This window comes from Polistes fuscatus, unplaced genomic scaffold, assembly GCF_010416935.1.
Source record: "Polistes fuscatus isolate 324 unplaced genomic scaffold, CU_Pfus_HIC Scaffold33, whole genome shotgun sequence".
Lineage (NCBI taxonomy): Eukaryota > Metazoa > Arthropoda > Insecta > Hymenoptera > Vespidae > Polistes > Polistes fuscatus.
The window spans coordinates 94,586-114,156 of NW_025113111.1; the positions used below are offsets into that span (position 1 = coordinate 94,586).

The 19,571-nt window shown below is 35.7% G+C and overlaps 1 protein-coding gene across 1 annotated transcript; it reads left to right on the top strand.

Annotated features, from left to right (window-relative positions):
* Nucleotides 1-8,374: 8,374 nt before the first annotated feature.
* LOC122520391 (restin homolog) lies at nucleotides 8,375-14,732 on the top strand. The gene is made up of 5 exons (XM_043640480.1): nucleotides 8,375-8,816; nucleotides 13,178-13,345; nucleotides 13,451-14,169; nucleotides 14,267-14,437; nucleotides 14,550-14,732. Exons 1-5 carry the CDS (start codon nucleotides 8,375-8,377, stop codon nucleotides 14,730-14,732), a joined length of 1,683 nt encoding a protein of 560 aa, XP_043496415.1.
* Nucleotides 14,733-19,571: the final 4,839 nt, after the last annotated feature.

A 19,571-nucleotide genomic window follows, 5' to 3' on the forward strand; every position in this document is an offset into this window, starting at 1 on the left:
ACAAAGCTCAAAGGACAATCCAAAAAGAGAAAAAGAAAATATTAATGAATATCAAATAAATTACAATGAACATATAGATACAAGTGAATTTCAGATATCAACCAATCATTTAGAAATTAAACAACAAATTGAAATTAATAAGTTGATTGATAAACATAAAACAGTTTTTGCTAGAGATAAATATGATGTAGGGACGGTTAGAGATTATGAAGCTCATATAGACCTGATAATTAATAAATATTGTTACAAAAGACCATGCAGATGTTCCATAGAAGATAAAAAAGAGATAGAACAACAAATTGCAAAATTATTGGAGAAAAACTTGATTGAGGAATCGTATAGTCCGTTTGCGGCTCCAGTGACTTTGGCATTTAAAAAAGATGAGGAAAAAAGAGCAAGGTTATGCATAGATTTTCGGGAACTAAACAAAATCGTTATCCCTCAACCGCAACCGTTTCCGCTAATTGAGGATCTTATAGTTAAGACCAGAAATTGCACACTATTTTCGACACTCGACATTAACTCGGCTTTCTGGTCGATTCCTTTGAAGATTGCAGATAGGCAGAAAACAGCTTTTGTAACCCAAGAGGGACATTACCAATGGACGTGCTTACCATTTGGTTTGAAAACAGCACTAGCAATTTTCCAAAGAATTTTAAGTAACATAATAAGAAAACACAAACTTGCTGATTTTTGTGTAAATTACATTGATGACATCTTGGTTTTCTCTAAAGATTTTACAGAGCACATAGATCATTTGTCACGATTATTACAAGCAATTATGGATGAGGGCTTTAAATTAAAATTTTCCAAATGTATTTTTGCAGCAGATTCCGTCAAATATTTGGGCCATATAATAAAAAACAACTCAATCAGTCCACTGAAAGATAATTTGGTATCCATAAAAAATTTTCCTACACCTAAAACAAAAAAGAATGTGCGTCAAATTTTAGGAAAAATTAATTTCTACGGAAAATACGTGCCGAATATTTCGACTGTATTGGAACCACTACATAATTTGCTAAGGAAGGAACAAAAGTTCATTTGGTCGGAACAATGCCAAAAAGCACTTGATGATATGAAAATACTACTATGCTCCCAGCCAGTATTAACGATTTTTGATCCAAGTCTCCCAATATGTATTTACACCGACGCGAGTTTGCAAGGTGTTGGAGCCGTTTTGAAGCAAACACAATCAAATGGGGAACAAAAACCAGTAGCATATTTTTCGAAAAAATTGAATGAAGTTCAGAAAAGAAAAAACGCAATTCATATAGAATGCTTGGCAATAAAAAAAGCAATAAAATATTGGCAACATTGGCTCATCGGGAAAAAATTTACGGTATACTCGGACCATAAGCCCTTAGAGAATATGAACATTAAAACTAGGACAGATGAAGAATTAGGAGATATGATGTATGAATTATCGCAATATGATTTTAAAATTAAGTACAGTCCAGGGAAACACAATTTAGAGGCAGATTGTTTAAGCCGAAACCCGGTATTAGAATCTCATGAAAATGAAGATGAAATTTTGAAAACTGTTAACTTTATAAAAATGGAAGAGATCGAATGCGATCAAAAGAACAACACTGATATACAAAATGCTAAAGATACACTGATTTTCAAAGACAAAATTTATTATAAAAAAATAGGAAAAAAAGAAAAAATTATTCTTTCAGAAAGCTTCAGTAAAGAATTTATAAATAAAATACACTCGCTCTACTGTCATATAGGAATAAAACAAATGAGAGCAAAAATCAAACCATTTTATGTAGCAAAGAATCTGGATCAAAATATAAAAAGAATTTGTGAAAATTGTGAAATCTGCATAAAGAACAAATCGAGAGGAGGATATAAAATTGGATTGATGTCACATTTGGGTCCGGCTACTTATCCGTATGAGATAGTTTCTATCGACACGATTGGAGGATTCGGGGGCTCCCGTTCAACAAAGAAATATTTACATTTGCTGGTAGACCATTTCACGAGATATGCTCATATTCTGACATCAAAAACTCAAAATGCAAACGATTTCATACGATTAATACAAAATATAACAGCAGACAACAAAATAGGTATGATCTTGTCAGACCAATATCCGGGCATTAATTCGGAAGAATTTAAAAACTTCTTAAACAGGAAAAACATTATATTAACATTCACGGCAGTGAACGCACCCTTTTCGAATGGATTAAATGAGAGGTTAAATCAAACCATAATAAACAAAATTAGATGTAAGATAAATGAGAAAAGAGGAAAAACTGCTTGGACTACAATAGCACATGAATGTGTAGCAAAATATAATAAAACCGAACACACAGTGACAGGATTCTCCCCACAATACTTACTAGAAGGCACAAATACAGCAATAATTCCTGAAGAACTAAAATACACAAAAACGCATGAGGATCTACTCAGAGATAGGAAAATTGCCCTAAAAAACACGATAAAATCGCATGAACATAATAAAAAGATATTTGATAAGAACAGAAGACATCACGAATTTAATATAGGAGATTTAGTATATGTAGAAAATAATCATAGGTTAAACAGAAAAAATTAGATGAATTAAAAATAGGACCGTACAAAATTATAGAAAAGATTTCAAATACTATTTATAAAATACAGACGGACCGAAAAAAATCAGAGTCATTGTTTCACATCACGAAACTAGTACCATTTATGTGTGATGATCAAGAAAGCTAGTATATTGTCTTTCGTTTTTCCTTCCCCGGGAGGGGTGATGTAACGAAATATTACTATTTATATTTCGTCACCTTTACTATTTAAATTTCCCGTCGTCCTACAGTTAAGACGCGCAGGCGTATTAGGCTTAGAAGATTCGGGAACGTTAACAAAGAGACCGAAAGTATAGAAACGGTTAGGAGTTCGCTAAGCAGAGACGGTTAGAATTCAAATTGCGTAGTAGAAATAAGACAATAAAATAAGAGTGAATATTAGCTGTAAATGTTGTTTCTCTTATTTGCAGAAACTCAAGGCAGTTATATTTCCAAGACATTATCCCTATAAGAACCACATAGAATATACCTTATATATATATAGAGGTATACAAAACCATGCAAGACGTGTGAGGATATGGGCAAAGGTATAGAATACCACCCAGAAGAGAGATGCTGGTTTAAACCAGAGAGAAGAGATAAACCAAAAACTATACCAAATAATTCAGTAATAGAGGTGGATCTAAATATGGAAAAAAACGAATAATCACACCATTGATCAAATTTAAGACGACAGTTGAAAATAAGATAGACATAATGGGAAAACATACGATCCAGGTTTTCAGGTCTCTTTAATAAACTCGAAATGGATAAAGATAAGGGACAATAGTAGAGATGTAAACAAAATATTTTTAAAGTCTGTCAATGGTGTGAATCCTACAAATGGATTAATAAAAGTAAAAATAAAGATACTTAATATAGAAAGTGAAGTAGATGTGTACATATTTGAGAGAGAGGATTTTGAAGATTTTATAATAGGATAGATATAATCCCCGTCTTCAAATTGAGATTAGACGAGAATTTAAGAATTTCACAGAAAATAGAAAAAAAGATAGAAAAACCAGAGATAATATTAATCGAAACGAAAGGTCAGATTACAAATTATTCAATTAATTTCAACGAATGTGGAAGCGGATGAGTTCCAAGCAAGAATAGAACACTTAGATAGAGATAAACAAAATAAGATAGAAAGTGTATTCTTCTTGAGAGGAATTTGGAAGAGTCGCAGAAAGCAGAAAAGCTAATTGAACGTTCTTCAAAAGAATTGAAGCTGGTTAGTAAGGCAAACGTTGGTGTATAGTCAAAAAACACGAAAGTCCCCCCTCAGCTGTTTCTCGAGTGCGTGGATTAAGGGAGGGCAAGGGGATGGGGGGGGATCGAGCCGGTACAAGAAGTTAGCGAGCTACGGTTAGGGGTCGAGCAAAGGTCTTACTTCCGGAAATAAATAGCAGCTAAGGATCAGAGGCGATACAAGAAGTAACTGACGAGGTCAGTCTACCAGCAGGTCGTTTAAGAAGATTCATATCGGTTTGGGAAGCCTATGCAATGACCAAGTAGTAACTGAGTAGATCAAAGGGTACAAGATACCATTTAATCGAAAGGTTACTCAACCTGTTCCAACTAAGGAACCATGTTAGTCGGCATTTGAACTACAGTTAATCGCTAAGCAAATTAGTAAGCTTTTAGAGAAAGGTGCTATTAGGAAGTGCCAAGATTATCCCGGTCAGTTCATATCGAAAATTTTCCTCATTCCCAAGCCGGTTAGATCTTGCCGTCTGATTTTAAATTTAAAAAATCTCAATGAGTTTATTTTGACGGAACATTTTAAATTAGAGGATATAAGGAAGTTAGGGACCTAATGAAACAAGGCTGCTATACGGCAACACTGTATTTAAAAGATGCGTACTACTTGGTGTCAATAGATGTCGAGTATAGAAAATATTTGAGATTTATATTTATTGGTGAACTTTATGAATTCACGTGTTATCCTTTCGGGCTTAGTACGGCACATTACGCTCTGGCGACAGCAGCTGCCAAGCCCTCAACCGCATGAAGGTCAGAACGAATCGTCGATAATCACGATCGCACACCGACGTGCCCACTCACACATTTCAGTCATCTCACGTTGCTGGCAACAGCAACAGCCACAGTCTTCTCATCGACCTCGTCACATCAGGTACGCGTGCTCATTGATCCTGGGTCAGAGATTTCGTTCATCTCTGAAAGTCTCACCAGACAATTAAATTTTTAACGGCGACACTCAACGCTTGACGTCTACGGAGTTGGAGGAAGAAGGACGTCTCAAACCAGAGGAATGATCACCTTCGACCTTCACTCCAGATATAGACCACTCTCAGTAAAAATCTCGGCTCATATTCTGAAGACGGTCAACCGCATCCTGCCATCTGGCGAGATCTCTCACGAACTTGAATGGCCTCACCTGAAGAGCTTAAACCTCTCTGACCCAGAGTTTCTCACCCCTAGAGCAGTAGACGTGATCATCGAAGCAGACTTCTACGGACAGCTCATCAGGCCTAACATCATCAGGCATTCAGCCAGGGCCCCCATTGCTCAACTGTCCATCTTCGGGTGGCTAGTCATCGGCCCAATTCATGCACCGGTCACACTGGCAAGGAAGGCACATCAAAGCATCTCACAAGCAACGAACTCCTGCCTGCAAAACCTATTAACCAAGTTTTGGGTTCAAGAAGAGGCTCCGAGAACAACTGACGCTCAACTCACGCCAGAAAAACTGGAGCGTGAACACCATTTCCAGACTACCCTCACAAGGGACCTGACAGGGCGTTACGTCGTCAGAATACCTCTCAACTCGTCCCCGAAACTCTTGGGCGACTCTCAGCATACGGCTCACAAATGTCTTCAAGGAACTCTAACACGGCTTGGCAGAGACCGTCAGTATCAGCAACAGTACACTCAGTTCATGCGAGAGTACGAGGAGGCTGGTCACATGACCAAGTTCGACGACAGCTCAGCGAGCAGAAGGCCACACTACTATCTGCCGCATTATGGCGTTCTCAAGCCAGACAGTTCAACCACAAAGCTCTGAGTGGTCTTCAACGGCTCAAGCGCAAGCTCTACGGGCCACTCTCTCAATGACCTCATGCACGCTGGTCCGAATTTAAAGCTCAACATATTCGATCTGCTCATCTGGATACGCCGCCGCAAGTACCTGTTCGCCATGGACATCACAAAGATGAATCGGCAAATTAAGATTCACCCAGATGATTAGGTTCTCCAACGGATATTGTGAGTAGACGAGCAGCTCAAGGAATCTCCCTTCCAACTCACGACAGTTACGTATGGAACCAAGGCAGCACCGTTCTTAGCAGTAAGGACGCTGCTTCAACTTGCGGAAGACGAAGGCTCAAATTACTCGCTCGCGGTGGAACCAATCACTCACGAGCGATACGTCAACGACATTTTCGGAGGAGCGGACACATTGGAAGAGCTGACTCAAACCGCTCTTCAACTCATACGGCTGTGCCAGGCGGGCGGCTTCCCACTGGCTAAGTGGCATTCCACCTCTAAACAGCTATTAGCAGAGCTCCCTTCTGAACGTGTCAAGGACTCAGGCATCTCATTCGACGATTGCGACACCAAAATTCTTGGGACACGATGGTCATCTCAACAAGACACGTTCAACTTCTCAACCATCTCAGAAACTCACTCCAACAGATTCTCAAAGCGCCTCATCTTATCAGAAGTAGCACAAATCTTTTATCCATTGGGATTCGCCGCACCAGTTGTCATCAAAGCCAAGATGTTCCTCCAATCACTTTGGCTACACACTCTCAACTAGAACGACTCACTCCCAGAACCACTCATAACTCAATTGCTGAGCATCAGACAGGAGCTCAATAGTCTGGCCAGACTGCTTAAACTGCACGGTTTCGCTGATGTATCGCAATTCGCAATGGGAGCCGTTGTGTATCTGACCGTCAACTCACGGTCCACTGGCGCCAACATTTCACTCATCTGCTCGAAAACGAAAGTTGCTCCACTCAAACGAATAACCATCCCGCAGTTAGAGCTCACAGCAGCGCTGCATGTTTACGCTACTCTAAACATGAGCATAACAAATATTCATTTGTGGACAGATTCTCAAGTAACACTCACATGGATCAAGGCTCATCCCTCAAGGTGGAAGAATTACGTCCGCAACCGTGTAACCAAAATACAAGAACTCACCGAGAGTGCTCATTGGAGGCATGTACCAGGCACTTCGAACCCCGCTGACTGTGCGTCGCATGGGATAACCACAAATCAGCTCGAAGAACACCTTCTATGGTGGACGGGACCATCATGGATAACTCAACAAACGGCCTCATGGCCTGCTCAAACTGGCGATGCTCCGGATGACATATGTGCTTAAGAAGCTCGTGCAAGCGTTACACATCACGCAGTACGATCCCCTCCAGAATATCATTGGGACATCATCTACAAGTACTCAACTCTCCACAAGCTGCTCAGGGTCAGCTCTCTTTGTAGTAGAGCAATCAAGAGACACTCGAGGAGGATCGACTCAACCCTAGCAGTCCTCGTCTCAGCTGCCAGCCTGGAAGACTCGCGACTCTTTTGGGTCAAGGTAACACTAGAAGCATTCTTCCAAAAAGAACTCGCTCTGCTCAATCGACAATCTCACTTGCCAAGCTCACACCCACTCAGCCGACTCACCGCATTCATTGACAATGAAGGTGTGCTCAGGGTGAGCGGTCGTCTCAAAAATCAGAACTCTCTTACGAAACGAAACATCCTGCAATCCTCCCTCGGACCTCAAGACTCTCAGAACTCATCATCGCTCACGTTCACAAGCAGGCGATGCATGGAGAAACTCAGTCAACTCTGGCGTTTATCAGGCAACTCTATTGGATCATCGGAGGTAGAGCCCAGTCAAGTCCCATTTCTCAGGAGTGTGATGTGTGCTCGCCATAGAGGGATCCGTGCCCAGCAAATGATGGGCCAACTACCTCTGGCGCGAGTCACACAATTACGCCCCTTCTAAAACATGTGCATCGACTACGCTGGGCAACTCACGCTCAAAACCTGGAAAGGCCGCTGGTAAAAAACCTATAAAGGTTAGATCTGCGTATTCGTCTGTCTCACAACAACGGCTACTCACCTTGAAGTGGTCTCCGAATACACAGCCGAGGAATACATGACGACATACAAGCGGTTCACCTCAAGACGCGAGATCCCGTCAGGGTTGCGTCAGGGTTGCGTCAGGGTTTCGTCGAGGTCCCCCCCGTGGGTAGGGGGTAGTAGAATACTCCCACAGTATTCCCTGCTTGTCGTAAGAGGCGACTAAAAGGGAGGGTATGAATGGTGTGTGCATGTTCTCTGTGTGGCTATTCCTTTCTTTAACTCTTTCTATCCCTTCTTTTCTTCTCTTTTCTTCTCTCTTACTTCCTTCTTTTCCTTTCCTTTCCGCTGGCTTGTGCCATAGAAATAATAAATAATAATGATGAGCACAAGGTCAGCGAATACACTGTGTGGTACGGATGTCCACACACCGGCGGTGTAAGGTGGTGCTAGAGCTGGCCAACCTCCGTCGTCATCATGCGACTGCTATGGATCGAGGGTAGGCGACCCGGCCCCGATCCTGGATAGAGCTTCGGGAAGCTGTTCGCGGGTAGGCGACCTGGCCCGCGAATAGACAAATGCGTCAGGAACAGGTGCTCCGTTGGGGGGCAGAGGTGCACGTTTAAGTGCACTGAGGAAGCTGACACCGACATGGTACCTGTCGGGTCTTTAAGGAAGAGGGCGAGACTGATCGCCTACTCCTCGTCATCGGAGGAGGAGGTCGTCGATCTAACGAACCTAATGGAGCTGTTATGGAGGGGCCATCAATTTCCAGCCTGGAAACGGGGAGGTTGATCGACCTCATTATAGATAACGCAGCCGAGGCCGAGGTAAAGAGTAAGGTCTGCGGCAATATAAAGGGTGAAATATCGGGAAAGTTAAAAAGCTGCCATTTGGGAATCGTTGAGATTGCTAGGGAGCTGCAGGCTCGCAATAGGGCGAACTGCGGCTCTGATCTTCACGAAACGTTAGAACAATTACGCTCTGAAGCTAGGGCCACAAATATTCGACTAAAGAAAGTAGAGGAGGAGTGTGTGCGCCTCAAACGCGAACTGCGACGCAAGGATACGCTCCTTGAAAAGATCTCAAATAAGGAATGCTCTGGTAATCCTCCAACCAGGGCTGCTACAACTACAACTGCAGTCAAGCAGTCTCTCGCGGAAGAGAGATTAATTGCCGCAAGGAAGGACGAAAGTGTGGATGGAGGGTCTACAACGAAAATTCTAACGGAACTTGCAAAATCCATAATCTCAATACAGCAAGAACTGAAGGAGATGGAGGAGGGACGGGGCTCATATGCCCAGGTCGCAGCCCGGTCGAGGGTTGCTCCCCCGCCGGTGATGCCGATGCCACTGGCCCCTGTCCCGGACGGGGACGGGTTTATTGAAGTCAAAAGAAGAACTAGGTCTACTGCGGCTGCTGGGGAATCCTTCCCCGTGCGGGCGGGGGTCGGAAGAGTTGTTCCTTCTGCTCGTCCTCGCGTGGGGGGGGGGCCTCTGCTGCGGGAGAACAAGCAAATAAAAAGAAAAAGAAGGAGAAAAATAAGAAGAAGACTTCCAGGAGAATCAGGGAAACTGCGGCTGTTTCCCTGACCTGTGAGGGAGGGGCTTCCTATCTAGAGGCCCTACAGAAGGTGGAAAACTGCGTTAAGCTAGAAGATATTGGTGTTAAGGGCTTATCGTACAGGAGGGGTTTGACAGGCTCTTTTATATGGGAAGTCCGTGGAAAAGATGCCAATATAAAGGCAGACAAAGTGGCGCAGGTTATGAGGGGGGTCCTCCCTGAGGCCAAAATTTCAAGGCCTCAGATTACTAGCCCCATCAAGTTAGTGGGGGTTTACCCGACTACCACCCTGACGGCGATCAGGTGTGGGTTGCTGGAGGGCAGGACTGGTATTGACCCCAACCTAAAAATGACCATGTTATAACATTTTAGAATTCGTTTGTTTTCGAGTTATTATAGTTTTTGTGTACAAAGTACTTCTTTTTTTTTAGACACCCTATGTATTTTAAATTCTTGTGCTTAACATCATGTTGTTAGGCATAGAAAGAGCTTTAAAATGGCTATTTTAAAAAATTTGTAAATAAGTTAGTCTTTAAGAAATTCTCATTTATGTGTACAGATCCTTTCTTTTTTTCTTATAATACTTATAAGTTTCAAACACTAAAATTTAGCATAAGATTTTAGAGCATATAAAGAGCTTAAAAATAAACATATTAAAACATTTTAAAATATGCTGGTTTTTGAGTAAATAAAGTTTTTGTGTACAGATTCCTTCTTTTTTTTAAAAAACCCTATATATTTTAGATACTTAAGTTTTCAGTTAGTTTGTAGAGCATTAAAAGAGCTTTAAAATGACAATGTTATAACATTTTAGAATTTGTTAGTTTTTGAGTTATTAATGTTTATGTGTACAAAGTACTTCTTCTTTTTTAGACACCCTATGTATTTTAAATACTTTGGCAAAACATTATGTTATTAGGCTTTAAAAAAGCTTTAATATGGCCATTTTAAAACATTTTAAAATAAGTTTGTCTTCTTCTTCTTCTTCTTTCTTTAGTTTAGGCAAATTGCCTGTTCCGTAACGACGTTTTTCTGCCTATTGCACTGCTAAATTGTCGCACCATCGTTTTCGTGGGCGCCCCGTGCTTCTGCGGCCTGCCGGTGACTTATCCCGTGCAATTCTGACAATTCTTCCGTTGTCCATTCTGTTGATGTGTTCGTTCCATTCTTTTTCTCTTTTTAGTATCCATTCGTTGATGTTTTCCACTTTGCATGTTCTTCTTATATCTTCACTTCTCTCTCGATCCAGTAGTGTTTTCCCAGCTATTCTGCGCAGAATTCTCATTTCGGTTGTCTCTAGTAACTGTTTCGTTTCGCCGTGTCTGGTCGAGTTTCTGCGGTATGTGACATAATAGGTCTTACCATTGCCTTGTAGATTCTTGCTTTGGTCTCTATGTCAATGTTTTTGTTTCGCCATATTGTGTCATTCAAACAACCCGCTATTCTGGATGCCTTCATTGTCTGTTCTCTTACCTCTGCTTCAACATCACCATATCCTGAGATTTCTATTCCTAGGTACTTAAATCTCATTTCCTGCTGAATAACCTTCCCTTCAATTTCCAGTTTGCATCTTAACGGCGTCTTTGATGTTGTCATGCATTTAGTTTTCTGGGCCGATATTTTCATGTTGAATGATTTGGCTATGCAGTTAAATCGGTGTAGTAGACGTTGTAGATCATCCTCATTTTCGGCCACTAATACAGCGTCATCAGCATAGCATAGGATGGTTATTTCTTCGCTGCCCATTTTATATCCTTTTAGCAGTCTTACGTTTCTTATTATTTCGTCCATAATGATGTTAAAAAGCAGGGGACTTAGGGAATCCCCTTGTCGGATACCACGACCTGCATCAATCGGTTCAATCAAGGCGCCATTTATCTTTGCTTGGATCTTATTGTTTCTATAGATGTCCTCTATGGTCTTGATAAGATTGTTCGGAATTTGCCGGTTATAGAGGAGGTGTATAACATCCTTTAGCTGCAGTCGGTCGAATGCCTTTTCCAAATCAATGAAACACATATATGCTGGTCTGTTGTATTCAATTGATTTTTCTGTTATCTGTCTTATGATGAAAACCGCGTCTGTGCACGATCTGCCTGATCTGAATCCCTGCTGTTCGTCTTCCAGATTCGTTAAGCTGTTAATTTTATTCGTTATAATCTTTGTCGTTAGTTTTAATGAAGTGTTTAAAAGATTGATTCCCCTGTAGTTTGTAGGCAGCTTTTTGTCTCCTTTTTTAAACATAACTATAGTTGTACTAGTTCGCCATTCGTCAGGTATTTTGTGTTGGCATAATATTTTTTGGATTAGGAATGTTATTTGTTGTGTGAGACGTTGACCACCATATTTTATTAGCTCGTTTTGGATGCCATCTTGCCCTGGGCTCTTCCTATTCTTTAGTCTTCGAATAGCTGTTTCTACATCACTGGACTCAATTTGTATGTCGCTTCTGGTTATTATTTCTGGCGTATTTAGTTCCGTTTGAGGTTCTTCTGATTTATAGAGCTCTGTTAGATATTTAATCCAATTTTCTTTTGTGATCTGGTTTGTTTCTATCATTTCATTGACCTCCTTTCTTTGATTTCTAATAAATCGCCAGATTTGTTTTTGGAGTCCATAGAAGTCACTCTCCATTCTTTTCGAAAAAATCTCCCAATAATTTTGCTTTGTTTGCCTTACTAATGTCGCTGTTTGATTCCGGATTTGTCTATACGTTTCGTATGACTCAGGTGTTCTTAGTGTCCTATAGTTAAGGTATGCTATTTTCTTTTTTTTGCATATTTCCTTAATCTCTGGGCGGAACCAAGGAGTTTTGATCATTCTAGCCCGGTTTTTTACAGTTCGTGTTCCCAGGGCTTCATATGCAGCTTCTAAAATGTTGCTTCTTAGTTTCTTCCAGGCTATGTTTATGTTATCTTCTTCTTTTATTGGGCTTTTTTCGATTTTTTCTTTCAACCTGTTCTCGTATAGTTGTTTGGTTGATAAGTTCCATAGTGACTCGATGTTTATTTTCACTTCTTGAGTTGCTCGTGCAAGATTTCTTTGGGGTTTAAACTTCATTCTTATCTTTGCTAATAGCAGGCTATGATCGCTTCCTACATCCGCGGAATTTAACGTCCTGATATCTAATATTTGGTTTGGTTGGACGTATCTGTTGGTAACAATGTAATCAATTGTAGACCTGAAGCCTCTGGTGTTGCTGTATGTAAATTTATAGTGTTCCTTATGATTGTAAAATGTATTATTAATCCTTAGCTCGTTAAATGTGCATAGCTGTGTCATTAGTTCTCCATTGTCATTTAACACGTTTTCGTTGAACCTTTGTTTTATTCCAGGTATTATTTCGTTTCCGATGCGGGCGTTAAAATCTCCAAGGATTATCATTTGTTGGTTACTTGGTAATGATCCGACTAAATTTTGTAGTTGGTCGTAGAAGGCTTCTCTTTCTTCCTTCGATTTATTATCTTCGGGTGCATAAATTGACACTATATTTAACTTTTTGTCATCCGCTTTCATTTTTACAACCAAGATTCGTGAAGATACGTATCTACATTCTTGTATGTTATTTTGATACTTCTTAGACACTGCGATGGCTACCCCTTCTTTTGCCCTGATTTGTTGTTCTACACCACTATAGATCACTAAGTAGTCTTCGTACTGTATTTGCCCTTTGCCTTTCTTTTTGGTCTCTTGTAAGGCGCAAATATCGATGTTATTATCCTTCAGTTCTTTCAGGGTTTCTTGATCTTTATTATTGAATGACTTGATGTTCCATGTAGCCAGTCGCATTATATGTTCTTTCTTCCATTTCTTTGTCCATTTTCTTGCGTGTGTCGTCATCTGTATTTCCGTCCTGTTCCGAGGCCAAAACTCTTTTCTATGAGCAATTTTCTTTTTTTTACGTTGGGTAGGGAGCTAACCTGATCCAACAACCTTCCTCCTTTTCCCGGGCTTAGGACCGGCAACATGATCGCTGATCTGCGATCATGCAGGCGGAGTTGAACAAAAACTTAGAAACAGTAATAGTAGAATTAAATTAGAAACGGACGTGGAAGAGTTACTCGAACAGAATAAAGCTTTACAAAATAATTTAGACGGGGCTTATAATTGTATAGCAGAATTGAAGGATAAGAAAAAACATTTATCGGAAGAATATTTAAGTACAAAGGAACGATATGAATCTTTGCTGGAAGAAAATAAAAAAATGATAGAATTATTATCGAGTAAAGAAAATGATTTCAAATATATAAATCATCAATGTGAAGAATTGAGAAGAAAAAATGAAGAATTAAACGAAGAAAACGAAATGATGAAAAAGGCTATTCCAGACTTAAACCAAAAAATAAATCAATTAGATGAACTAAATTATGTATTGTCGGAAAGGGTAAATGCTTTTGGTGATGATAATATTGAAATATTGAAAGCCGAAATAAAAACCTTAAAGGAAGAAAATAAAAATATGATAGAACTATTTTCGAGTAAAGAAAACGATTTCAAATATATAAATCATCAATTTGAAGAATTGAAAGGAACAATTCAAAAAATAGAGGAAGAAAACAAAACATTGAAACAGAATAATCAAGACTTAAACGAAGAAATAGAACAAGTAATACAAGAAAACGATGTATTAAAGGAAAAGGTATATTCATATTTTGGTGATGATAATCCTAAAAAGTTGAAAGCCGAAATAGATACCTTAAAGGAAGAAAAGCAAAATTTACGAGATAAACTTACAAAATGCAGTAGATGTGGAATAATTCAAGCAAAAGATCAGTTAAAACTTAACGTCGAATCTAGTATAAACGAAGATAACAATAATGATAAATTTGAAAATTTGAAGAAACAAATAAAAGAGCTAGAACTTGAATTGGTATCTAAAAATGGTAGGATTGCTGCATTACAATTACAAATACAAGGAGAAAGTTTTCCATATCAGGAGAAATGTAAAGACTTGGAAGAAAATGTCTTGGCCTTTAAAAATAAGGTGTGTGATCCTTTTTATCAACAACGGATGATATTTTTTCATAAATCTGTAGTGGATTTGAAATACTTATATTTGTTTTTTGATTTTTCTTTCGCAGAACATTCAACTCGAAGGCGAAATAAAAAAACTTAGACGCGCTATGACCGACATTAATATGAAAGAATGTTACATGTGTAAAAATCAACATACCAATACAAGAAATCAATATGTTCAAACAATATCAAGCAGTAAGATACAATTTTGTGGAACTAGTAGCGGTATTGTTGAGGTAAGCATTAATTTTTTATGATTGCGATGAATATTTGTTCTATTATATTTTCTAATAATAATTTTTTTATAACAATAAGTAAAATTAATCCATTCAATTATCTTTTATTTAGAAACACATGCAAATAGAAAAATTAGAAAAAGAAAAAGCTTTCATGAAACAATTGTGTCGCTCTCGGTGTAAGAGAATAAAAGAACTGGAAAAGAAATTAATGCAATTTCAAAATACAGAAGATTTACCTGTAAATACGAACGTTGATCCTGAAGATGTGTCCTACAACATGTTAAGACATTAATTCAATTAAAAGAACAAAAAATGTTTCTAAATCATCATCGTTATATAGTGTAAAATTTTATCAGTATTTTAAGTATTTTATAAATAATACTAATTATTTTTTGCTTTTGGCAAAATCATATGTGTATATATGAAATTATTATTGTAAATGGTATTTTTATATATTGACAAGATGTGATGAAGAATGATTTTTGTAATTAGAGATTATGATGTTATTATTACTAGATTTATGTATTATCTATAAGCACTCTTGTATTTTTAAAGATTCTCTAATGATAATAATAATAATAATAATAATATATAAATTTAATCAATAAATATTTTTAGTTAAAAATGAATTTACTCATTCAAAAACGAAACTTTTGGTTTCCTTGAGCTAGGCAATCTACGAAAAAACATTCATACATGGAATACCTAACAATATTATTCTACAGAATGGCTAAGCATTGCAGATAATGCCTAAAACTAGCCGCCAATGTATGAAATATATTCATATTTCACACATTTTCTAGGCATTCTATAGAATACTAAATGAGAAACCGGCAAAGTATGAAATATATCTCCGATTCGTTTCGAATATCACGTCTCTTGTTATTTTTCAGAATAACATTTGTATTTTTATATATTTTTTATTATTTATATATTTATATTATAATATAAATAAATAAATATATATTTGTCGGTAATAGAGATCGCATAAAAATAAAAAGTAATTGAGTCGTAATTAAGAAGAGAGACACTTGTATAAAAATAAGTGTAAAAATCGAGAAGAAAAGATTAATTGATTGTAATTGTTAGTTATTTAATTAATTGTTAGTATTAAAAAAAAGAGAAGGAAGAATAGACTTAAATGTTGTTTCTCTATTTATAGGTAAGAGAACTACAAATAATGTAAATAATGTAAAGAAACTTTAATTATTGTTTAATAAATAAAAAACTCTATTTATAGTGAAACCCAATTCAGTTTATTCACCCCCATAAAGTTTTTTTATATATATTAATTTATTATTATTACTGGTAACATATATTTATATATCTCCTTTTATAAGAAGAACAGTTTTTTTTTACGTATAGGAGGGTCGAAAAGTTCAAAGCCTACGATGGATAGGGGTGCAAATTTCTGTCATGATTTTTGAAAAGTTCCATCAAGATTTTTTCATACTTATACGGAATAAACGGAAATAATGATTATATATTATAGAAGTGTACTGTGTCAGTACAAGACTATAAAAGTTAATAAACGATATCTAATAGATTGGAAAATAAGTTTATTTTTAATTTATTTTAACTTTATACAATTTAACACTTAAAATCCTGTCGGATTTAAATTACAACCATTTTTTATTGTTTCGTGTGATATCTGTAAATATATAAAAGTTATTAAAAAACATTATAAAGTAATTAGTTTCTGTAGGTGAATTAGGTATGAGGAACAAAGGAAAGGATTAAATATTTGATATTAATTAAGAAGCTAAAAGAAATTATTAATAATTACAATTAAAATGTTCATGGTAAGCGGTCTTTGACTGAATTTCACTTGCAATGGAATGTATAATCTATAAAATATGATAAATATTAAATTGAAAGTAAAATACGATTGTCTAGGTCTAACCACGTGGAGGTAACCGCTTCCGAAGACCCAAATTTTTTAATAAAAAATAATTTTATTTTATTCGTCAATAACACGCATCGATGCTTATACGTCGAAGTTTGAAAGAGAAATGATTAAAAAACAATGCAAGTAATTGGAGTATTCTATGTTTACAATTTGAACTAGTACGAAATCAAATTTAAAACAGTCATGTAAAAACAAAATAAAAACATATCGAAATTATTTAATATTCAAAGTACGTTATAAGTATGTAATGTTTAAACCAGTAAATATGTGTTTAAACAATCTGAAATATAAGTAAAGTACAGTAGAGTATTAAAATAATTGTTAATTAATCAAAAAAAATTTATATTGCAATTTAGAAGCACTGAGTATATGTTCGGAGCACCGTCCTCCTCGAAATTCACCTGCAGACAGGCACGTTGTCATCAATGAAAGTTCTTTTATTAAATATTGTAAAATAATGAGTAAAATACAGAAAATATAGACTAAAAACTTAATCACATCATAACGCTCTGATTTAAACATTCTTTCAATTTTTATATAATTGTTTAAACTAATGTACATTTTTTTTAACGTTCCTGTGCAGTGGTGGCTTCAGGTAATAAAATTTTCGTTCAGAAAAATATCCCATTAAAATTATTTTCTATTCAAAGTATGTTAATAAGTATGTAATGTTTAAACCAGTACATATGTGTTTAAACAATCTGAAATATAAGTAAAGTACAGTAAAGTATTAAAATAATTGTTAATTAATCGAAAAAAATGTATACTGCAATTTAGAAGCACTGAGTATATGTTCGGAGCACCGTCCTCTTCGAAATTCACCTTCAGATTGGCACGTTGTCATCAATGAAAGTTCTTTTATTAAATATTGTTTATATGACTTTCCGAACGTTGCGCATGTGTATAAAGAAAATAATACTCCCATTTAATAAAATTTAAGATTATAACGTTCTGATTCCAGCATTTTTATCATTTTTATGTAATTATTTTAATGCTCATTCACAGTGATGACTTCGAGGGTAAAATTTAGCTGCAATATAAGAAAAGTACATTAGTGCATTAAAATAATTGTTAATTAATCGATGCTAATGTCTATGCAATTTTTATGCAATTGTTTAAATAAAACTATACTATAAAGATATTATTATTATATATAAATTACAGTTAAACAATTGTAAATATTGAATGAATATTTACAATTGTAAGAATAAATTACTTTTTCTGGAATTTATTAACGTGTATGTAAATGAAACAAGAAAGTACATTTCTCTAAACAATTATACAATCAATATATTAAAACAATGTATAAATAATATACAAATGGAAAATGTGAATTATTGAAGTTTACCATTATGATAGAAGAAAGCTGAAGTGTTTGCTCGTTTAAATACCAAAAAATATTACCTGGATTCATTTTAAAATACACAATCGTATAGAAAAAAAAACTCGTTGTAGATATTTTTAAAACAATCGACGTAAAGCACTGTAACCATCCTTAAAGAGTTAAAATAACAAGAATTTTTCCACATCGATACAGAATATGGGAATTAATACTTTCATAGTTGGCATGAGAGATGTCAATTGTTTTGTTTCAATTAATTTTCATTCTTTAAGGATGGTTACAGTGTTTCATGTCGATTGTTTTAAAAATATCTGCAACGAGGTTTTTTTTCTTTTGTTTTTGATTGCGTTGACGATTGTGTTTTTCTGTGCAATGTGACAAAGTTTTTATTGTATATTGTGTCTTTATTCTCTTCGTTATTTGTTAACATACTTATATTTGATTTGTTTATATTACATCAATTGAGTATTACTTTTTACTGTTTTTAGGTTTCCAAATATTGGGAGAATACAGCATAACTACAAATATCTAATCTTATATAATTATATTCACATTTTTATCTTCTTCACATTCATATTATTTCTATTTTGATATTTGTCGTGGTAGGTTTATCTCTGTTCTTTTATAACATAAAGAAGAGTTATATAAAAGTATGAGAAGCGGAAACAGAGAGAGAGAGAGAGTGACATCTTATACAAATATCATACATATACATATATAGAATCGTTCAGTTTACTTGATACTTTACTAATACAATCTTACGATTTGCAGATTTGCATGTATGTAAAGATTTGGAAAAGCACAGCATCAATTAGGCTTTCTTATCGTTTTATGTATCAAATACATACATAAAAGAAGAACTTACAAGATTTTAAAATGAATCCAGGTAATAGTTTTTGGTACTTAAACGAGCAAACACTTCAGCTTTCTTCTATCATAATGGTAAACTTCAATAATTTACATTTTCCATTAGTATATTGTTTATTAATTGTTTTAATATATTGGTTGTATATTTGTGTTAAGAAATTAACTTTCTTTTTTCATTTCCATATACGTTAATTAATGTGAGAAAAAGAAATTCAATTCTTACATGTTACTCTATTAGTTAGTATTCATTCAATATTTATAATTATATATAACTATAATTTATATATAATAATTACATCTTTATAGTGTAGTTTTATTTAAACAATTGCATAAAAATTGCATAGACATTAGCATCGATTAATTAACATTTATTTTAATGCACTAATGCACGTTTCTTATGTTACAGTTAAATTTTACCCTCGAAGTCATCACTGTGCATGAGCATTAAAATAATTACATAAAAATGATAAAAATGCTGGAATCAGAACGTTATAATCTTAAATTTTATTAAATGGGAGTATTATTCTCTTTATACACATGCGCAACGTTCGGAAAGTCATATAAACAATATTTAATAAAAGAACTTTCATTGATGACAACGTGCCAATCTGAAGGTGAATTTCGAAGAGGACGGTGCTCCGAACATATACTCAGTGCTTCTAAATTGCAATATACATTTTTTTCGATTAATTAACAATTATTTTAATACTTTACTGTACTTTACTTATATTTCAGATTGTTTAAACACATATGTACTGGTTTAAACATTACATACTTATTAACATACTTTGAATAGAAAATAATTTTAATGGGATATTTTTCTGAACGAAAATTTTATTACCTGAAGCCACCACTGCACAGGAACGTTAAAAAAATGTACATTAGTTTAAACAATTATATAAAAATTGAAGAATGTTTAAATCAGAGCGTTATGATGTGATTAAGTTTTTAGTCTATATTTTCTGTATTTTACTCATTATTTTACAATATTTAATAAAAGAACTTTCATTGAT